A 19,737-nucleotide genomic window follows, 5' to 3' on the forward strand; every position below is an offset into this window, starting at 1 on the left:
TTTTTGCTCAAAATAAAATTTATAATGGGGTGTCTCTTACCACCAGTAAAAATACATTTCCATTGATGATCTGTTACCCGCCAGTAAAAATCAATAATGTCAGTAATGCTGAGCTACTCACATATGCCTAAATCGGTTTAAAAAGATCTATCACTATAACATATTTGTTTTCATATTTTTTGTTGGAGGAATAGCTATCGGATACAGATATACGAATGCAGATTATCTCGGTTATGAATATGAATAAATGTGTATCGAATACGAGATAAGTCAAATATGGATAATATCTCTGACAAATATTTTTGAGAAAAAAGTATTTTTGCCCCTATTTCAAACGTCAATAGTGATTTTACTTTTTTTTTTACTTTGTGATTTTACCCCTGTAACTTTGAAACGAATCAGCCGTTTACCTGGTTTGAAACGTCGTTAGATTTGCAAAGATTAAACGAGAGAGAAAAAATGAAAAATGAAAAACACATATTGGAAAAGACATTAGTACCCTCACCTTATCTCTTTCACCCAAACCTCCATCGACAGGATAGGCTCGGAGGGCCTGGCGGCGGTGCTACCTGCGCGCCGTCGTCGCGGGCCTCGCGGCTTCTCCTCCTCCTTCCTGTGGCCCTCCCCCTTCCCCGCTTCCAGGCCCCGCGGCCAGGCATCGGCGCGGCGCGCAGAGCACAGGCGACTCGCGGCCCGCGGCAGGCAGCCGCGCGCGCGACCCCCTCCGAGCAGGGGCTCGCCGGAACCGAGGCTGGCCGCCCGCCCAAGACCCCTCCGTCGGCGAATTGATTCGTTGGGATCCCGAGCTCCAGGTCGCCACCTCGGCCAATCACCCGAGCCACGAGGCCCGCGGCAGTTCCGCGCGCGGCCGCCGGCGCTCGGACCCCTCAGGCGCGCGCCCCCTGCAGTCGCGCGTACGGCCGGCCGCTCAGGCGAATCGCGGAGCTCGACCCCTCCGGTGCGTGGCCCCCAGAACAGGGGAGCCGTGGCTCTCGCGGCGCTCACCCATCTCCGGCGCCCCTCCGGCAAGATCCTCTACGTGTAAGAACCAATTCCATTCGATTCCGCCGCTGCCGCTGCGCTGCGTCGCGGAAGTGCCTGCACCACCCTCCGCCCAAGCCGAGCATGAACGGCGTCAGCGACGCGCACGCGGCCTCGATGATGCAGGCGTTCGGCAGGTAGTGGCCCTCGTTGGGGGACGCGTGCATGGAGGTTGACACCGCGGCATGGGGGATGAGTGCCACGACGACAGGGACAGCCGCGGTAGCAGCATCAAGACCAACGGCGCCGACAGCAGCGAGACCGAGTCCGAGGAGTGCATGCATTTGGTTTGTTGTTGTTAATGTAATATTTGTTAAATTAGTTTGGTGTGTGAGATTGTCAGTTGAATTGCTGTCCAAATTTTACTACAATTTCTGTATTCAAAATGTCAACTTGTTGGTAAAAATACAATTATCGTAAAAAATAGGGGTAAAAATGTATGGGTAAAGTTGTCCATTTGTCCAAGAATTAACACCGTTACTTGGACTTAACAGGCTAGGGGTAAACTCAGCATTCGTTTTGAAATCGCAGTAGTAAAATCACAAAATTAAAAAAAATAAGAACAAAATCACCATTATGTTGTAAAATAGGGGTAGAAACACTTTTGTTCCAATATTTTTTGAATACCGGATCCGGCCACCCCGCGCCCATCGGCGGATCCGTGCTCGGTGGCACCGGATCCAGCCTCCTATGGTGGTGCCGGCGCCATCACGAGCTGCTCGCTCCGTCGATCGAGACAGCCGCGTGCCTAGATGTGAGGGAGAAGAGGGCCGCTCAGGTGAGCGGCGGAGCGGGGGAGAAGAAATTTAGCTGGCTCGACGCCAAGAACTCCCCCATAAGAACTGTCTCACCTGCGTTAGCATTTAGAAACACAATTTTGACATCTATCTGATATAGATGTAAATCATACGGCCGGAGAGCTGGGATCTATTTACTTACTTGATGATCATTGCTAGGCTGGCTATGCGCCAGAGGGGAGCAAGCTAATGCGCGTCCAGGCATGCATGCTGTCGTGGTGATGCCTAGCGTGTCCTCTAGCTAGCTAGCGTACGTTACTGCGTGAGCCGTTTCTTCCTATCCAGCATGCAGGTCACACTTGCTGACGTCATTAGTTTAATTTCTTCCTGAATCCTGATTATATTGAGCATTTGTACAGCTAGCTAGCCAGAGCTGCAAATGACGATGATAGTAAATATAGAGCTAGCTCTTACATTCCAGCCCCAAAATGACTGCAGAAACTATTAATTCAGGTTTTCCATGTCATGAGGCATCATGTTCATATACAATGCATGCATTGCATGCTGTGTTAGTCATTGGTGATAAGCTGGATTACGATCTGCAGCCATTGTTTAGCTCAGGCGGCGTTTTACTCTCTTGTCTGTTTTTTAGGTAAAATTTTACTCTCTTCCTGTTTTAGATTCTAGTCTGATGAAGCAACTATTCATTCCGATGTAATCCTGTCGTCCTGGCGACGCGAGCGAGCTGTTTCTGTTTGTTCGCCGTCTGGAATCTGGCGGCCGGCCGGCATGCCGTCGTCGTCGTCGGTGCCGGGCAGGCCGGAGAAGGCCGCAACCACGGCTGCGACTGCGAGCAGCACTTTCCACGTGCTCAACTCTGGGGGACATGGGGCGTATGTGCGTTCGCCGCCGGTGCCCGCCATCGGCGGCTACGGCGCCTATCCAAGCACCGGCACCGGCGTCGGCGTCCCGGCGCATACTCCCGGCGGAGCGCTTGCCCCGCAGATGCTGCAGCAGCTTATGATCTTGGCTGGCTGGGGTACCCGCCCGCCATGGCTCCACAACTACGCGTCCATGTCCCCGCGGGGCCAGCCGCTGCTGCTCCCCTCTGGGCCTGGAGGCAGCGGCGGCGGCGGCGCAATAAGCCGCCGCAGGCCGCCAAACGTGACGCCACTGCAGATTGCCGCCGCCGGCACGGGATCAGCAGCTTCAGGTAGCAAGAAGAAGGCCGCGTCTCCAGCGAAAAGCCAGGCCGCAGATGGCGCGGTGCAGCGGCTGCCCCCTGTGCTCGCCATGCCGACGACTGCTGGCGCCCAAGGGACGGCCCGCGTCCGGAGGCGCAAGGACAGCGACAAGCCGGAGTCGTCCAGGAAACCCAGGCAGATCAGGGCCGCCGGCAAGCAGCCGGGTCCGCACGCGCAAAGCAACCATCTTCAGATCGTTCCTGCAGTTTCGCCGCCGCCAGGCAACATCGTCAGGAAGAGGAAGAGCGCTGCGGCTGCCTCGTCGAGCAGCGTCAGATGTAACCTGGTGGTCGCCAGGGGGAGGAGCGTGGTGGCGGCGGCGAAGAAGCACACCGTACTGACGTGGCTGATCGACGCCGGCTTCCTGTCCGACAGAGAGAAGGTGTTCTACGTCCCAGGGGACGGCGCCGGCGCCGCCGAGAAGGTGGTCTCGGGCGCGGTCACCCGGACGGGCGTCCACTGCAGCTGCTGCGACGGCGTCGTGCCGCTGCCGGTGTTTGCGGCCCACGCCGCCGGGCAGCGCGATCCCGGGCAGCGGCCGTGGGAGAAGCTCCTGCTCGTCTCCGGCAATTCCCTCCTGCGGCGCATGCAGGAGGCGTGGGAGAGGGAGAGGGTCAGGACCTTCCAGTCGCAGGAGAAGCTGAGAGCCGCGCTGGAGCAGGACAAGGACAAGAGCGCGCAGGCCAAGAGGAGGCTCCTGGCAAAGCACAGGAAGGGGGGCATCGCCATGTCTCCAAGGATGAAGCTGAGGTTAGGGGAGACCAAGGACGCAAGCGACGACGCCTGCGGCGTCTGCGCTGACGGTGGGGAGCTCCTGTGCTGCGACAGCTGCCCCTCCACCTTCCACCCGGAGTGCCTCGCCATCAAGGTTCCCTTTCCTTCTGAATTGTTGACCTGGTTTGGCCTCTTGGTTTGTCTGAATTATTGATCAGCATTCCATTTCCATGTAGCTAATATATAGAATGCTGCTGTATTGTATGAGATGAGATTGATTTCAGGTTCCAGAGGGGTCGTGGGCGTGCCACTACTGTCGATGCATCCTGTGCATGGGAAGTGATGAGCAGGGCCTGTCCACATGCCAACGATGCAGTAGCAAGTGTAAGCATCTACGGAGTACTACTTCGTTCACTGCCTTGAAAACTTCTGATGATTACTCTTCTCTAAAAAAATGAGGAACTGATGTGGTGAAGTGGCAACTCCTCTACTGCAGACCATCAGCACTGCCGTCCCTTGCTGAACAATGGGCACGATATCGGGGCGTACTGCAGCGAGGCCTGCAAGAAGGTGAGCAATTGCTGACAGACGGCTACTTCAGTTGTACTACTACTGTGCTAGCTGGCTGCATTGTAGCTTGATCTTCCAATGCGAATAGTAAATTTTTTTATGACTTTTATTCTTGTTAAGAAGCCGAATGTTGTTTTACAAATTTTTTTTCAGCTGTCTGCTCAGCTGTCAGATATGATAGGAGTAACGAACCCCACCCAAGATGGTTTCTCATGGTCCCTCTTGAAGATTCAGAAAGACGAACTGGACGGTTCCCAGGACATGCCTTTCGTCCTTGAGGGCAATCTGAAGCTTGCGGTGGCGCTTGGCGTGCTGAATGAGTGCTTTAACCCTGTGAAAGATCGAAGAACTAACATTGATATGCTCCATCAAGCTGTTTATAGCCTGGGGTGAGTTACGTTGTTTCAGAATTCAGAGGGAGGATCAACAGACGCGTACTGCAGCTACAATCAGTTAGTGCGGTAACCGTCCCTGACACGTCATGCATATTTGTGCTCTGCTTCAACAGGTCAGAGTTTAAACGTCTAAGCTACGAAGGATTCTACACCATGATTCTAGAGAAGGATGGAGAGATCATTTCAGCAGCCTTGCTGAGGTCATATATACCTTCAGTACCTTATTAGCTTGTTGGCATGATCTAATTATACACACATGCATGAATAATAACACATGATTAGTATGCTTGCCTTGCATTGCGTCTTTCTTTTTTTCAGGTTCCATGGCAGAAAGATGGCGGAGATGCCTTTCGCAGGCACGCTGCCGACTTACCGGAAACAGGGAATGATGCGTCGCCTTGTGAATGCTGTGGAGCAGGTGCATTTTTTTGTTTCACTGATGATCCATAATCAGCTAATAAACTATTGTTGTTCTTGGGGCTGACGAGCTTAATTCCTTGTCAGGTGTTGGCGTCAGTGCAAGTGGAGAGGCTGGTGATACCGGCTATAGCTGGTCTAGTGGACACATGGAAGAGGTCCTTCTCCTTCAGGCCCCTGGAGCCCCAGTTGAGGGAGGACATCAAGAGGCTCAACCTGGTGGTGATCACCGGCACCACCCTGCTCTACAAGTCCGTACAAGGTACGTACTGAAGAAACCTCAGAGCAATTTCAGATCATGTCGATCTCAATCGCCAGAATCGAATGGAAGTGCTGAACGACCTGCAGAATCCAATCTAACAGCGGCAAGTTCAGAGCCATGGTGGCGCAAGTACACGGTGCAGGCAGCGCCACTAACCGATGACGAGTTGGCGTTCCTGGAGATGGAGCGGCCCTTGGGCAGCTTCACCGACCTGCTCGCCGGCAACGTGTCCCTGCACGAGCTGGTGGTGGTCACTGGCAAGTCGTCGTCGGTTCCTGGAAGCATCAGCAGCGCCGCCGCCCCACCGCCAGCGGCCAGCGGCTGGCGTTCTTGCGGCGAGGCGAGCGCGATGGCGACCCTGCAGGCTGCCTACGCGCACGGCAACGCCGCCAGTAATCTTGTCCATGGCATGAAGTGATGGATGCAGCTTCAGCTGCCTCGATCTGAAACGCACTCTGATGTCTGATCTACTGTACCTGTCGACCCTGTGGGTGGTGATTGCATCGGCGGCATCGCTGTGATTGAATTGGTTGGAGTTGATAACCCGATCTGTTGAATGATTCGATTCGACATGTTGCGCATTGCTGAAATTGCAATGAAAACAGTAAGAATATTACAGTGAGTGGAAGCAAGAAGGTTGATTCCCTGACCTGACCGGGAAAGCCAAAGCCAAAGCCTGCCTGCATGCATCCCTGGACTGGACTGCGGTCTAGAAATTAAAGCTAGCCTAAAACTCTTGTATAAAGTGGCTGCTAGTAGTAAAACACTCTTGTACACAGATCGAGAACGAAGCTGCATGCAGATGCAAACCAAATTACAGGCCGCCCTCGTGCTCAGATCACATTCAAATCACCTGCAGCCGGGCCGGCGACGCCGCCGGCGTGTAGAACGGCGTCTCGGGAGGCTCCTCATCTTGTGGCTCGTCGCTGCCCGCGTCCTCCTCCTCCTCGTCGATGGTGTAGAGCGGCCGCGAGGCCGGCCCCAAGCACCGCCGCAAACTCGACGCCGCCGCGGCCGGAGACGACTGGGCCTGCGAGGCCGGCTCGACGCGCGCGCGCTGGCGCCGTCCAGAGCAGGCGCAGAGCATTGTTAGCAGGAGGACGAGGAGCTGGCGGCTCCGGCTGGCCTTGGTCAGGACGACGGCAGTGGGCTCGTGGGAGAGCGGCAGCTCCGGCGGCGGCTGCTTATTCCTCCTGCTCCCTAGGCGGTTGTGGCACAAGAGGATGAGCGCGGACGCCAAGGCGGAGGCGGCCGCGGCGAGGAGGACGAGCTCGGCCACCTCCAGGCGGTTCATGGCGGATGCCGGATGGGTTTTGGAATTTCAAGGAGCTAAGCTAGCGTGCGTGGAGTTGGCCACTAAGCTAGCTAATATGAATATAAATATGAATATGAATATGTCATTTCATTCAATTCGGAGGTGGTTGGAGGGAGAATGGAAGGAATATTTGCTTTATTTGCTGCTGGAATGGAAGAAGCAGTGATTCACACACAGATCCTAGAGCTAGCCCGGCTTTAGCTTTTTTTCTCTTTCTTTCTTTCTTTCTTTCTTTTTAAGAAGAAGAAGAGTCCGTGTGCTAGCAAAGCAAAGCTAGTGCATGCCTCTGCTTTAGGTAGGTTGGACCGTTGGACTAGTATGCTGGAGTGCCACACCACAGCGCATCACATGGAATGGAAATCAACTTTTTTCTATCTGCTTCAGTTGCAGTTTTGCATTGCAGCAGATACATGAAGAAGGCAACAATAGGCGCATGCATGTTCATGTTCTTTTGCAGTTGCTGCTGCTGCTTTTATTTTTATTTAACCGTACCAACGAAACGAAATCCACAGCGCACGCAAAGTGGAAAGGAAACAAGCCAAGCCAAGCCATCCATGGGCTGTTGGTTGCAAGGATCCAGTTAGCTTGTACTGGGCCGAACAAGCTTTTTTTCTTTTTTCATCAACTTGAATAATGAACCTGAGCTGCTGGGCTGGGCTGGGCTGGCGGCTAGCGAGATCCTCCAACCAAGGAAACGAACAAACCAAACCACGTGCAACAGAGTGGAATATTGCATAAAAAAACACACAAATCAAGGAGACGCATGAGACGTATCGAGAGAGATTCTTTTGTTTATCGTGGAGCAACTTTTCTTTTTTCGATACAAACTGCTGAAACAACTTGGTTTCCGTTGTGTTGAGAGGAAACTTGTGCGAATTCGGCAACACTCGACTTAAACATAGTGTCCAGTGTGCCCCCGGCGTTGACAGTCAAATCGCAGCATAATGGCAGCCAAAATCTCTTAGTCTCTTGTCTTTCTTGTGGATATAGTAAAGCCGATATTATATTGCTAACTTCACTTCCCATACTTTATAGTAAGTACTCTATTTGAAACCACATAATGGAAACAAAAGGAGAAATTTGGATCATATCATTTAAAGATTCAGATTTTAGAAAAATACCATAAAAAAATTCCAGCTTTAAAAAAATAGCATTGAAAGGTTGCTCCGTTTTTCTTATCAGCAGTTAACTGCAAGTTCATGGAGATGGTACAAATCAACAACAGAGCAACTTTCAATGCTATTCTTCTAAACTTGGATCTTCTGATGGTATTTTTCTAAAATCTGAATCTTTCGATGGTATGAATCTAAATTTCTCAAATAAAAAAGAAGCACCCTTACTTAATATATGATAATACGTACTAGAACTCTAGATTGAGCGGTTGATCATGTCATGTGCTGTCGCGCATATAATCCAATAATCACATGCGTTGCATGCTTCACATCGATAGATTCCCACAGCACATTATTTTTCAACTATTATTATTATTATTATTATTATTATTATTATTATTATTATTATTATTATTATTATTATTATATATCCTCTCAGTTCTAATTTACATGTCGTATTGTATAATTTTTGCTATGTCTTACTAGACATCTATCTAGAAATGATAAAAGGGCCAATATTTTGGAACAGGGTGAGTGATGTCCTACTGGAGTAGGAAAAGAATATAACTACCACTCTTTTTTTGAAAATAAAATAGAAAAAACAAAGCAGGTTGGTGATGGTTTGCGTTGCGGGATCGGAAAGAAGTGGAAGTAGGTGTGCCCTCCACTTTAGGGCTTGTTCGGCTAGACATAGATTCATTTCGAGTTGGAAATGATAGAAACAATAAGAAATATAACAAGAGACCGGAATTCATTCAGGATAAAAAAAAAGCTTATAATAACTACATTAAAAGATTGGGAATCAGTCCGAATCTAGAGGTGTGGAATTAATCTAAATCTTTTGTTGTACCTATTATGAGTCTATTTTGTTACAATTAGTTTTTGATCTAAATGAATCACGATTTTTCATTATATTTTTTATTGCGACTCTTACCGGACGTCCGAACCCATGCCGCACGGTATAGCGGCGGACACTGTGTTCACACGTACGGAGTACTAGTATCTCCGTATACGGTATACCGCGACCCGGCACCGCCTTTCCTTTCCTTGGCATGATTCCCGCTCGGTCTGGGTCTCCTTCTTCCTCCCTCGTCCATCTCTCTCTCGGCCTCGGCTCTGTCTCTTTTTATTTATTTTATTATCCGCCCCTCCCTAATTTTTATTCTCTCCCCCCTCCCCTCTCCCTCGCGCCGCCTCGCCGATCGACCAGCCAGACTCAGGTACCCAGCCTTCACCGATTTCTCTTCTGCTCCAATTCCTTTCGATCGCCTTCCTTCCGATGGCTTGCTCTGATTTCGAGTAGATGGGACCTCCCAAGTTTTGCCTAATCACTACTTGCTTACTAGTACCTGCTAGTATAAACATAAATCTATAGCGAGGGCGAAGAAAGCGGCTCTGCTTTTTTGGGACGGGATTTTTGTTCTTAATAAATTTCCTTTTTATTATACCCCACACCCACACGCCACACACTTTCCTTGCTGATATGCTTGCTGACCGCTGTGCTCCAACTCAACATGCTTTTCAATTGTTTCCGTTTACTACTGCCCTACAAGTAAACCCTTTTGCGCACTACCTACAAGTAATTGCAAACTCGCTTGTTACATTGCTGGTATGGTATGGTCCCAAGTTTTCTACTACCACCGGCTGTGCCTGTGCCTGCTGCTGCTGCTGTCGGAATTTTCCAATGCTTTCGTCGTGTCATGCAGTCATGGAAGGACTATGCAGTTGGTAGGTGATACGCCAAACAAATGCTCCTCCATGTGATTCCTGCTTCTTCTCTGCTAATGTGTCAAACGTGCTTGATACAGTTTCACTTGCCTGCCAGACCCTACATCTGAGATCACACACCTCAACACTTCTACCACCAACCTTGATTAACCACTTTGCCTAGTTAGTTAGCTAGCAGCTTCTCTTCACTGTACCATCCTATCCTAGTGTCCATTTATGAGCAGCAAGGACACTTCAAAGCTGCTCCTCAATTAACGTACTGCCCTCCCCGCCTGGGTTATGATATTGCTCGCACATCCTCCATTGCTTAACAAATGAATCTCATATCCTTCTATGTTTGATGCAGGGGCGAATTTCTCTTACACTTGATTCTTAATGTGTTGCTGCTTATATTTTAGCTTTTGTTACACTAGGGAGTTTATTTCCTGAACAGTGCCTTCACACAGTACATTGGAGTGTGATGCAATAGTCATATTTTCCATCTTCACAGCTTCAGATTCTATCCACCGATGTTTCCTTGATCATTCAAGTGCCCTTACAACTAAACTGTTCTAGTTTAGCTGTATATAGCTCATCAAAGAGTAGCAACAATGGCATCGCTTCAATTGTTGCAACTAACAGAACGCGGGCGCAACCTTTTGTCTTCAAGAAGGTACGCTGATCCAACAATACTGCTTTTTCTTTTTCTTTTTAATTGGCGAGTGGATTTTCACCATGAATGTTAACTTGTGTGTCCTTCCTTTTCGCTCAAATTTGTACAGGAAAACACTTGCAGTTGTTTCTGGAGCACTAATTGCTGGTGGAACTTTAGCATATACCCAGTCAGGCCGATGGAAAAGGCAACAGAAAGAAAATTCTTGCACCAATGGAAATGCACATACCAAAGACAAAATTGGTCATAATGGTACTGATGGTAAATTGGTTAAACCAAGGAAAAAGAAAAGTGGACTCAAGTCCTTACATTTTCTAGCTGCCATCTTGCTTAAGAAGATTGGCCCAAATGGATCAAATTACCTTCTTGGCTTGATTATAACAGCAGTAAGTTATGCAGCTTTCACTATTTGCTCATGTCAGTTATTTGTCATATTGATATTCATGCTCTGATGTATATCAAAACATGCATGTAATCTATGTGCTATTTTCAAAATCTCCATTGCCTTGCATCTTTTTAGTCATTCTTTGCAATTTTCTACTGTTTTGCCATTGTAGTATGTTACTGTGTTGCACTCTTCAATTCTGATTATCTGTGGTTAGCTGTATCTTGAGTCTTAAACTCTGAATCATTATGGGCTTTGTGAACATGTATTTCCTGTTTTATTGCCAACTACGCTAGACATGTCCTCATCACTTATGTGAACATTGTGACAATTTTCTCCTCTAGCTACATGTAAACCAGAACTTTGTTATGCACACTCACGTAGTTATTGTTCTAAAGCACTGGGATGATGCATCCAATCTTTCTGCAGGTCTTGCGTACAGCTGTTGGCCACAGATTAGCAAAAGTACAAGGGTATTTGTTCAGAGCTGCTTTCCTTCGGCGTGTTCCAACCTTTACACGTCTGATTATTGAAAACCTTCTTCTATGCTTTCTCCAATCCACAATATACCAGACGTCAAAGTACTTGACAGGGTCCTTAGGCTTGCACTTCAAGAAAATTTTGACAGATCTTGTCCATGCTGATTATTTTGAGGTATGTTGGGTTATAAAGTTGGAATCCATCAATCGTCTGCACTCTTTGCTACTCATGATTTCAAATTGCCCCCTGTTGTCTTTGCCCAAACTAACTCACTTTTTTCCTGGAATCCAGCTACTTATATTATTATATAGATGCAATGCTCTGGGAAAAAAATGTGGTGTGATCTTTGAGGGATCACCTCATTATAGGACTGATCGTTCTATCGATGATTGCATGATCCCACCGTTCCTTATATTCCTACTAGGCTTATGATTATGAGGTTAAAATAATGGACAAATCCATTTTGTTCCCCCAACAAACAAGTGAGGTAGATTTGTACCTACGATTGGGCGAACTATTTAATAGACTGTCAAGTTCCATAAACCAGAGACATCTTAATGGTTTTTCTTTCTTCCTGTAGTTTTCATTCTTTGCATTTGAATATCAAACCCTATCCCCATCTACCCTTCCCTTGCAGGGTTGTATTGAATCTTTTATGTTCAGCTGGATTGATTCTTTTTCCATCTTATGTCCAGAACATGGTGTACTACAAGATCTCACATGTTGATCATAGGATCTCAAACCCAGAGCAAAGAATTGCAAGTGATATACCAAAGTTCTGCTCAGAACTAAGTGACCTTGTACAAGATGATATGGCAGCAATTGCAGAAGGGTTAATATATATCTGGCGTCTCTGCTCTTATGCAAGTCCCAAATATGTATTGTGGATTCTGGTAATTCTTCTATGGATCGACTGTTACTCTTTATGAATTGCAGATGATATTAATACTTACTTTAAAATAAAATTGCTTCTAGATCTCTTCTTTTTCTTTTCTCTAGAGAAAGTTTGTTCTTATTTAATGAGAGTCTATTCTTTATATTTGGTTAAATTATTAATAAGTATGCACTTTGCAGGCATATGTTATAGGTGCTGGTGGTACAATTAGAAAATTTTCTCCTGCTTTTGGTAAGTTGAAGTCTACGGAACAACAGTTAGAGGGGGAATATCGCCAGGTCCATTCACGATTGAGAACCCATGCTGAGAGTGTGGCATTTTATGGTGGTGAAAGCAGAGAAGCATCGCATATTATGCAGCGGTTCGGGGCACTTGTTAAGCACTTGAATGTTGTTCTTCATGAAAATTGGTGGTTTAGCATGATTCAAGATTTTCTTCTGAAGTATCTTGGTGCCACCGTGGGAGTTATCCTAATTATTGAGCCTTTCTTTGCGGGGAATCTTAGACCTGAATCGTCCACCTTAGGACGGGCAGAGATGTTGAGCAATCTCCGATATCACACAAGTGTGATAATATCATTATTTCAGTCTCTTGGGACCCTTTCTATCAGTTCAAGGCGCTTAAATATTCTCAGGTATTTCCTGAGTCCGCTATGTCAAATACAACCACCTGTAAGCTAAGTACACCGTAATAAAGTAACCTAATCTATCCTGTATCATGTTGAATCACAACCTTAAGTGATCCAAAATGTTAAGATCTAAATGAAATATGTCGCTTGCAAATTTGAGCAATTTGCCCCTAACTATTCAGTTCCAGTTCCTGAGAACTGTATTGGAATTAGGTGCATCTGAAATAAGAAGTATGCACCTAAATTTTAGTTAAAGAGGACTTAAACCTGGGGTGCGGCTGTGCGGATGTACATGCAACCCCCAATCTACCGAGCTGTAAATTCAGTTTTAGATTTTCAATGAGCTTGAAATTCCGAGGAATATTTGATGTTAATTAATCTTTTTTTTTTGTAGTGGCTATGCTAATCGTATTCATGAATTACTGGATGTCTCACGTGAGCTATCTGGTGTTCGTGATAGATTGTTGAGTCAAAATTCATCTGCTGGAAATTATATCAGCGAGGCAAATTATATAGAATTCTCAGGTGTTAAGGTAATAATATACCATACTCATTTTAATTTTATCTACTCTGTATGGATATTCTTAGAAACAATTTGTTACAGGTGGTGACACCCTCTGGGAACGTCTTGGTTGATGATTTGACGCTCCGGTTGGAGTCAGGCTCTAATCTATTGATCACTGGTAATGCTATTAAATATTTACTCCCATTATCTGGATCTGTGTTACTTATCTCAAATGAAATTGAATTGATTGTTGAGTATTCAAATGTACTGCAAGTACAAGAAACTTCATGCAAGAATAATTTAGTATTTCCTATTCTGTAGACGTGCTTTCCACTTATCTGAGGGTACTGTTTTTGAGTATATAATACATCGAATGTTATTGGTGACTTGCGGTCCTAGTCCAATAGATTTTCGTTCACATTTAATTCTAGTAAGTTGTTTTCTTTCTTCTATAACACAAAAGGGCGTAGCTCACCTGCGTATTCAAGAATAAAAGAGCTGGTACAGGCTTTTTCCCCAATGCATTATACTTGTTTGTGTGGTTCGTTGGTTCTACTGATAATCAACGTTACATGAGATATTTTAATTATTTGTTTGGCTTAGATGCACTTAACATGTCTTCTCGACTGATAGTAATCATCTGGTTAGTCCTAAAAAAAAAGTTCATCTCCTTGGACGAGGACGAGGTTGATGTGTCAAGTAGCTGTTTATTTGTATCATTTTGTGTATGCCTAATGTTTTTTCTCTCTCTGAGATTTCACTTTATGTAAATTACAGCCATGGGAGATTAATTCTGTGATGCACATGAACTTTATATTTCAGGCCCCAATGGTAGTGGAAAAAGCTCTCTATTCCGTGTTCTTGGTGGTCTGTGGCCACTGGTATCTGGTCATATTGTCAAACCTGGTGTTGGTTCTAATCTCAACAAGGAAATATTCTATGTGCCCCAGAGACCATACACAGCTGTCGGAACACTTCGTGACCAGTTAATCTATCCACTAACAGCAGACCAGGAAACTGAACCACTCAGCTATAGTGGCATGGCGGATCTTCTAAAGAATGTAATAACAAATATGTCTTTGTAGTTTATAAATTGACCAATCAAGCATTACCATCATCCTTATGTACTTTGTTTTTGCAAACAACTGAAACAACTAGTAACTATGTTGGAAATCCTTAATGTTTCCTTTTGATTGCAGGTTGATCTAGAGTACTTGCTAGAACGCTATCCCCTTGATAAGGAAGTTAACTGGGGTGATGAATTGTCTCTTGGCGAGCAGCAAAGATTAGGAATGGCTAGACTGTTCTATCACAAGCCCAAGTTTGCTATCCTGGACGAATGCACTAGTGCTGTGACAATTGATATGGAAGAACGCTTCTGCAAACGGGTTCGAGCAATGGGCACATCATGCATAACAATATCTCACCGTCCAGCATTAGTTGCATTTCATGAAATTGTTTTGTCCTTGGATGGTGAAGGAGAGTGGAATGTTCAGGACAACAGGTTACAGTCATGAAAATACGCTTTTGTTTTCTTTTTAACTTTTGAGATCTGAAAAAGTAAGGCTGAAGTTGATTTTATTATTGTAGAAATGGTTCTTCCTTTTCTCCTGAAGTAGAGTTTGATGTGTTGAAGTCATCAGAAACTGATCGCAAATCTGATGCACGTACTGTTCAAAGGGCTTTTGTCACAAACACAAAGGTACTTATATTTTCAGAACATCACTTCAACGTGTTACTATTTGGCTCGTCTTCAATCTTTAACTGAATTTTATTTATACCAGGGCAATGCATCATCAAAGATCAAGAAACAGTCCTATTCAACAGAGGTCATAGCATCTTCCCCTAGTATGGAGATAGAACATACAGTACAAGCACCTATCGTCACACAATTGCAATGCTCTCCAAGACCTTTGCCTGCCAGAGTTGCTGCAATGTCTCAAATACTGGTACATACTTGTACAAAATCTATTTTAGTGTTAGGATAAGTTTTGCTCCTTATTATCAGCTGCTTATTTCCTCTTGAACTTGATTTAACATGTGACGATTTGAAGATACCAGAAGCTCAAATCTTGAATTGGATTGCTATAAACATACCACAAAATCTAGAAAGTTATAAGCTCTTCAGTACTTATATTGTTGCTAATTATTTTTTGATTGCCAGGTTCCAAAGCTGTTTGATAAACAAGGAGGGCAGCTGCTTGCAGTGGCACTACTTGTATTTTCCCGCACTTGGATTTCAGACCGTATAGCTTCACTGAATGGTATGATGTTTGATATTATTCTCTCGCTAACTATATGGACTAGAACTGATAGCGTGCTTACATACTAATATATTTCATTTTGATAGGAACAAGTGTCAAGTATGTCTTGGAGCAGGACAAAGCTGCCTTCATTCGTTTGACTGGAATCAGTGTGCTGCAAAGTGCTGCAAATTCTATTGTATCACCCTCACTAAGGTAATTTGTTGGTTCCTCTCATTTGAAGTATTTTCTACTGAATTTAGTTCCACATGGAATATTCACTACATGAATCCAATGATTATGTTCCCAGGCATACACATTAGCTTCTTGTGCACCTTAACTGTTTTATGCGATTGGTTTCATGGTTTAATTAAATGATTTCTCTGCAGAAATCTTACTTCAAGAATTGCCCTTGGATGGCGGATTCGCATGACCAACCATCTACTTCAATATTATTTGAAAAGAAATGCTTTTTACAAGGTGAGCTATTCTCCAATGGAATACACACCAGGCCTTTATTGCACTGTGGTTTCTTTCCTTTATCTATTGTTATTCTTTTGTGCTGCATGCATATCATCATTTGGATGAGAAGCATTCAATACTGTCAGAGAATTTTGGCTATTACCCATGTTTGATTGTTCATGTGGTTTGTGTGTATCACATGTGTGCCTGTATACCTCAGTCTGGTACTATCCTGTTCTTTTCCCATTTTTATATGTGGAGTAATTGGATAGATAAAGTTCGAGAATGTGACAATTTCACCTGTTGTGTTTTTACTCCGCACTCGGCATTAATACTTGATTAATCTATTTGTAAACATGTCCTGAGCTGCTCACTACCAGAACATTTGAAGATTCCTGGTAGTTGATACTGAAAAATATGTAGTGGGCCGATTCAAAGGCACAGTAGTTTTGTACATCAACTGGATCGTTTTGTAACGAATTTGACTGCAGATTGGATAGCTAAAGTTAATATTGGTCCTCATTCTGAAAAATTTGGTAGACCTTGGGTTTCAGAATGGGCTTGTGTTTTGTGCTGATTCTAATATTTTGCACAAAACATGACAATTTAACTTTATTTTGCAGGTATTCAACATTTCTGGCATGAATGTGGATGCAGACCAAAGATTAACACATGATGTAGAGAAGTTGACCAATGATCTTGCTGGCTTGGTTACTGGAATGGTGAAGCCACTAGTCGACATTCTTTGGTGAGTTCATGATCTCCGTGTTTTGGCAATGTTGTTCCTCAATACCGAGGTTTTGTTTGTAACCTTATTGGAATTCACCAGGTTTACATGGAGAATGAAGCTTTTGTCTGGGCGAAGAGGAGTTGCTATATTGTATGCTTACATGTTCCTAGGTCTTGGTTTTCTAAGAGCTGTGTCCCCTGACTTCGGTGATCTTGCAAACCAAGAACAAGAACTTGAAGGCACATTCAGGTTAGTAATACATACTTCATTGAGCACTCGCAAAGTTCACTTTCTTATTATTTGAAAAGCTATGAAGTGTTGACCTTGTAACCTTTTTCAAGATTCATGCACTCAAGATTGCGGACACATGCTGAGTCAATAGCTTTCTTTGGTGGTGGATCAAGGGAAAAAGCTGTAAGTTTATTCATACTAAATGAATGCAACTCAAAATTATCTTGTCTATACCATGGTGCTTCTGAACAGTGTGTTGTCTGGTGCTTTCTTTCAATCAATCTTGAGGTTGAATAAAAATCGTAATTACCAAGTATTGTACATGTACTTCAATCACAAATTTGTCTGTAGATTAAATCAAAATGCTAAAAAGTTAAAGTTTTGTAGATTCTTTTGTCATCTTATACATGATCTTTTTCTTGGTAAAAATGTATGCCATCACTTATGCTTTTTTTTCCCCTTTATTAAAAACAGATGATTGAAGCTAAATTCTCAACATGGCTCAACCACTCGAAGGTTCTATTGAGGAAAAAGTGGCTTTATGGTATTTTTGATGATTTTGTGACGAAACAATTACCTCATAATGTGACGTGGGGACTGAGTTTGTTATATGCTTTGGAGCACAAGGGAGACCGAGCTTTGACTTCAACACAAGGTTAATTTTAATCCTAAAAGTTCTATTATTAAAAAAAATCAAGCCCTTCCATTTTCTATATGGTGTTCCTCTTGCTGTAGAGTTTTAAAGTATATGCACTCATTTTTCTAAATTACAGGAGAGCTGGCACATGCCCTGCGGTTTTTGGCATCTGTGGTGTCACAAAGCTTCATAGCATTTGGTGATATTCTTGAATTACACAAGAAGTTCCTTGAACTTTCTGGTGGTATTAATAGGATATTTGAGCTTGAGGAGCTTCTTCAGGCAGCACAAAGCAGTAAGTGGCAATTCATACTGAAACTTGGTGCTAGTAGGTAGTGGTGGAGCAGACTGATCGTCCACTGAATATTTGCAGTTCAGATAAATTTAGACTTATTTGTCTTTTGTGTGCTTGATTGGTCACTTGCCTGGACCTGAACATAGTATTGCTGTTCATGTAGATCCCGCTGTGCCTTCTAATGCTATAAATGTCGCCTCCGAAGAAATCATCTCCTTCCATAACGTGGATATTGTCACGCCATCACAGAAGCTATTGGCTAGCCAATTGTCTTGTGATGTATCCCAAGGAAAAAGCCTTCTTGTGACTGGTATATGATCCTGCAGCTTCTGTTTATCTTAAAATTAGCACTGTGGCAATATTGTTTCTCTAATCTCAATTGTGTTTTTTTTTGTTCCTTGAAGGTCCAAATGGTAGTGGAAAGAGTTCTATTTTTAGGGTGCTCCGAGGTTTGTGGCCCATTGCTTCTGGTAGACTTAGCAAGCCATCTGAAGGAATTTTTAATGTACCTCAGCGTCCATATACTTGTCTTGGAACCTTGAGGGATCAGATCATATACCCCCTCTCGCGCGAAGAGGCGGAGTTGAAGATGCTTTCACACGATAGAAGTTTGTGCCACCATCTCTGCCAATATGTTGCTGTTTCTATGAAATTCCTCATAGTTAATCCTATATATTTATTTTGGTATGTAGGTGAGAAGCCTACAGCTTCCAAGATGTTGGATGATCACTTGAAGATGATTCTAGAGAATGTTCGTTTGGTGTATCTTCTAGAAAGGGAAGGTTGGGATGCTACTCCTAACTGGGAAGATATCCTATCCTTGGGAGAACAGCAGAGGCTGGGGATGGTCAGTGATTAAGATTCTATGTCTTTGAACCAGTATTATTTGTCTTAACAAATTCCCATCTGTTTAAATAGCTGTTTTCTTTTCAGGCTCGTTTATTCTTTCACTGTCCTAAATATGGCATCCTTGACGAGTGCACCAAGTATGTCTCAATATTTTTTTTTCTTATTTTCATTTCATTTGTGGGGAATAAACACTGCAGTACTTAGAAAGAATAATCTTTGCAGTGCCACAAGTGTGGATGTCGAGGAGCATTTGTACAGGATAGCAACCAACCTGGGCATAACAGTCATCACGTCCTCACAGGTAAGCGTTTGCATTTATCATCATCATACTCTCTATTTCTAGTTGGCAGTTGCCTATGCAGTTTTTATCTTTGTTTCTCACATGTGTGTGAAGCGCATGTTACTGAAACCTTTTCTTGATTCTTAATCTGCAGAGGCCTGCTCTGATTCCCTTCCATTCGTTGGAACTGAAACTCATCGATGGAGAAGGGAAGTGGGAGCTATGTGCCATCCACCAATAACCGGTGCCGTCAACTGACTTTCATCTATAGTTAGTTACCTGTCAATTGTACAAAGAGCTGTTGTCGTCGTCACCCGCTGCTTCATCGGTGGCAGTCTTTAGAAGCCAGGAAGGCAATTGCAAGGATGCACGCGCAAGAGTGTGTGACGGAGCCTTCCCTTGGGTTGGAGATTTGTTCTTTTTTTGTTGTTCTATTTCAGAAATTTTGAGATACGTAACGGAAGAAAATATACACACGTCAGTGCTAGGAGGGAAAGATTTAGATGTTGGGTTTTTGGAGGTGCAGGCTCCAATGGGATAGCATAGTACATAAGTCCTGATCCTGATTGTTGATTTTGTTACGAGAATAAGTTGGTGGTGTGGTGGCCAGCAGAATAATAGACTGGTGCCGTGTAGAAATCATTATGATTTTTTGTATAAAAAACAAACTGGATAGAGGCACGAAGTGTGCCTTGTAAATGGCAACTGATTTATAGAAAAAAACATTTTTTCGCTGCAACTTTTGTTGGTTATTTAGATAAAAAAATTGTGGTGGGCACTAGAGTTTGTTGGGAGCTCCATCTCCTCCTAGTGCTAGTAGTTGGTTGGGTAATATGACCTTGGTGGTGGCGGCAGCGACGACGAGGCACCTCCTTGCACTTGCAGAGACGATCGTGGCCATGGAAGGTTTGGGAGCCACAAGCAAGGAAG

The 19,737-nt window shown here is 44.5% G+C and overlaps 2 protein-coding genes across 4 annotated transcripts; both read left to right on the top strand.

Moving 5' to 3' along the window:
* The first annotated feature begins 2,567 nt into the window (after nucleotides 1-2,567).
* LOC120675145 lies at nucleotides 2,568-5,798 on the top strand. The gene is made up of 8 exons (XM_039956228.1): nucleotides 2,568-3,890; nucleotides 4,021-4,120; nucleotides 4,233-4,306; nucleotides 4,460-4,695; nucleotides 4,815-4,901; nucleotides 5,020-5,119; nucleotides 5,206-5,380; nucleotides 5,527-5,798. Exons 1-8 carry the CDS (start codon nucleotides 2,568-2,570, stop codon nucleotides 5,796-5,798), a joined length of 2,367 nt encoding a protein of 788 aa, XP_039812162.1.
* Nucleotides 5,799-8,486: 2,688 nt separating this feature from the next.
* LOC120672413 (ABC transporter D family member 1-like) lies at nucleotides 8,487-19,546 on the top strand. 3 transcript variants are annotated; one of them, XM_039952799.1, is made up of 26 exons: nucleotides 8,487-9,027; nucleotides 9,882-10,187; nucleotides 10,297-10,573; nucleotides 11,002-11,226; nucleotides 11,748-11,945; nucleotides 12,127-12,581; nucleotides 12,970-13,108; nucleotides 13,180-13,258; nucleotides 13,903-14,141; nucleotides 14,280-14,584; nucleotides 14,671-14,782; nucleotides 14,865-15,029; nucleotides 15,245-15,344; nucleotides 15,431-15,539; nucleotides 15,713-15,803; nucleotides 16,409-16,533; nucleotides 16,615-16,764; nucleotides 16,857-16,929; nucleotides 17,221-17,401; nucleotides 17,520-17,678; nucleotides 17,842-17,988; nucleotides 18,083-18,286; nucleotides 18,371-18,525; nucleotides 18,612-18,664; nucleotides 18,750-18,828; nucleotides 18,962-19,546. In XM_039952799.1, exons 2-26 carry the CDS (start codon nucleotides 10,126-10,128, stop codon nucleotides 19,046-19,048), a joined length of 3,969 nt encoding a protein of 1,322 aa, XP_039808733.1. In that variant the 5' UTR covers nucleotides 8,487-9,027; nucleotides 9,882-10,125; the 3' UTR covers nucleotides 19,049-19,546. The 3 variants fall into 3 exon arrangements, with proteins under 3 accessions (XP_039808733.1, XP_039808734.1, XP_039808732.1); XM_039952800.1 differs by having other exon boundaries at nucleotides 10,026-10,187; XM_039952798.1 differs by having other exon boundaries at nucleotides 8,487-10,187.
* Nucleotides 19,547-19,737: the final 191 nt, after the last annotated feature.

This window comes from Panicum virgatum, chromosome 5N (assembly GCF_016808335.1).
Source record: "Panicum virgatum strain AP13 chromosome 5N, P.virgatum_v5, whole genome shotgun sequence".
NCBI lineage: Eukaryota > Viridiplantae > Streptophyta > Magnoliopsida > Poales > Poaceae > Panicum > Panicum virgatum.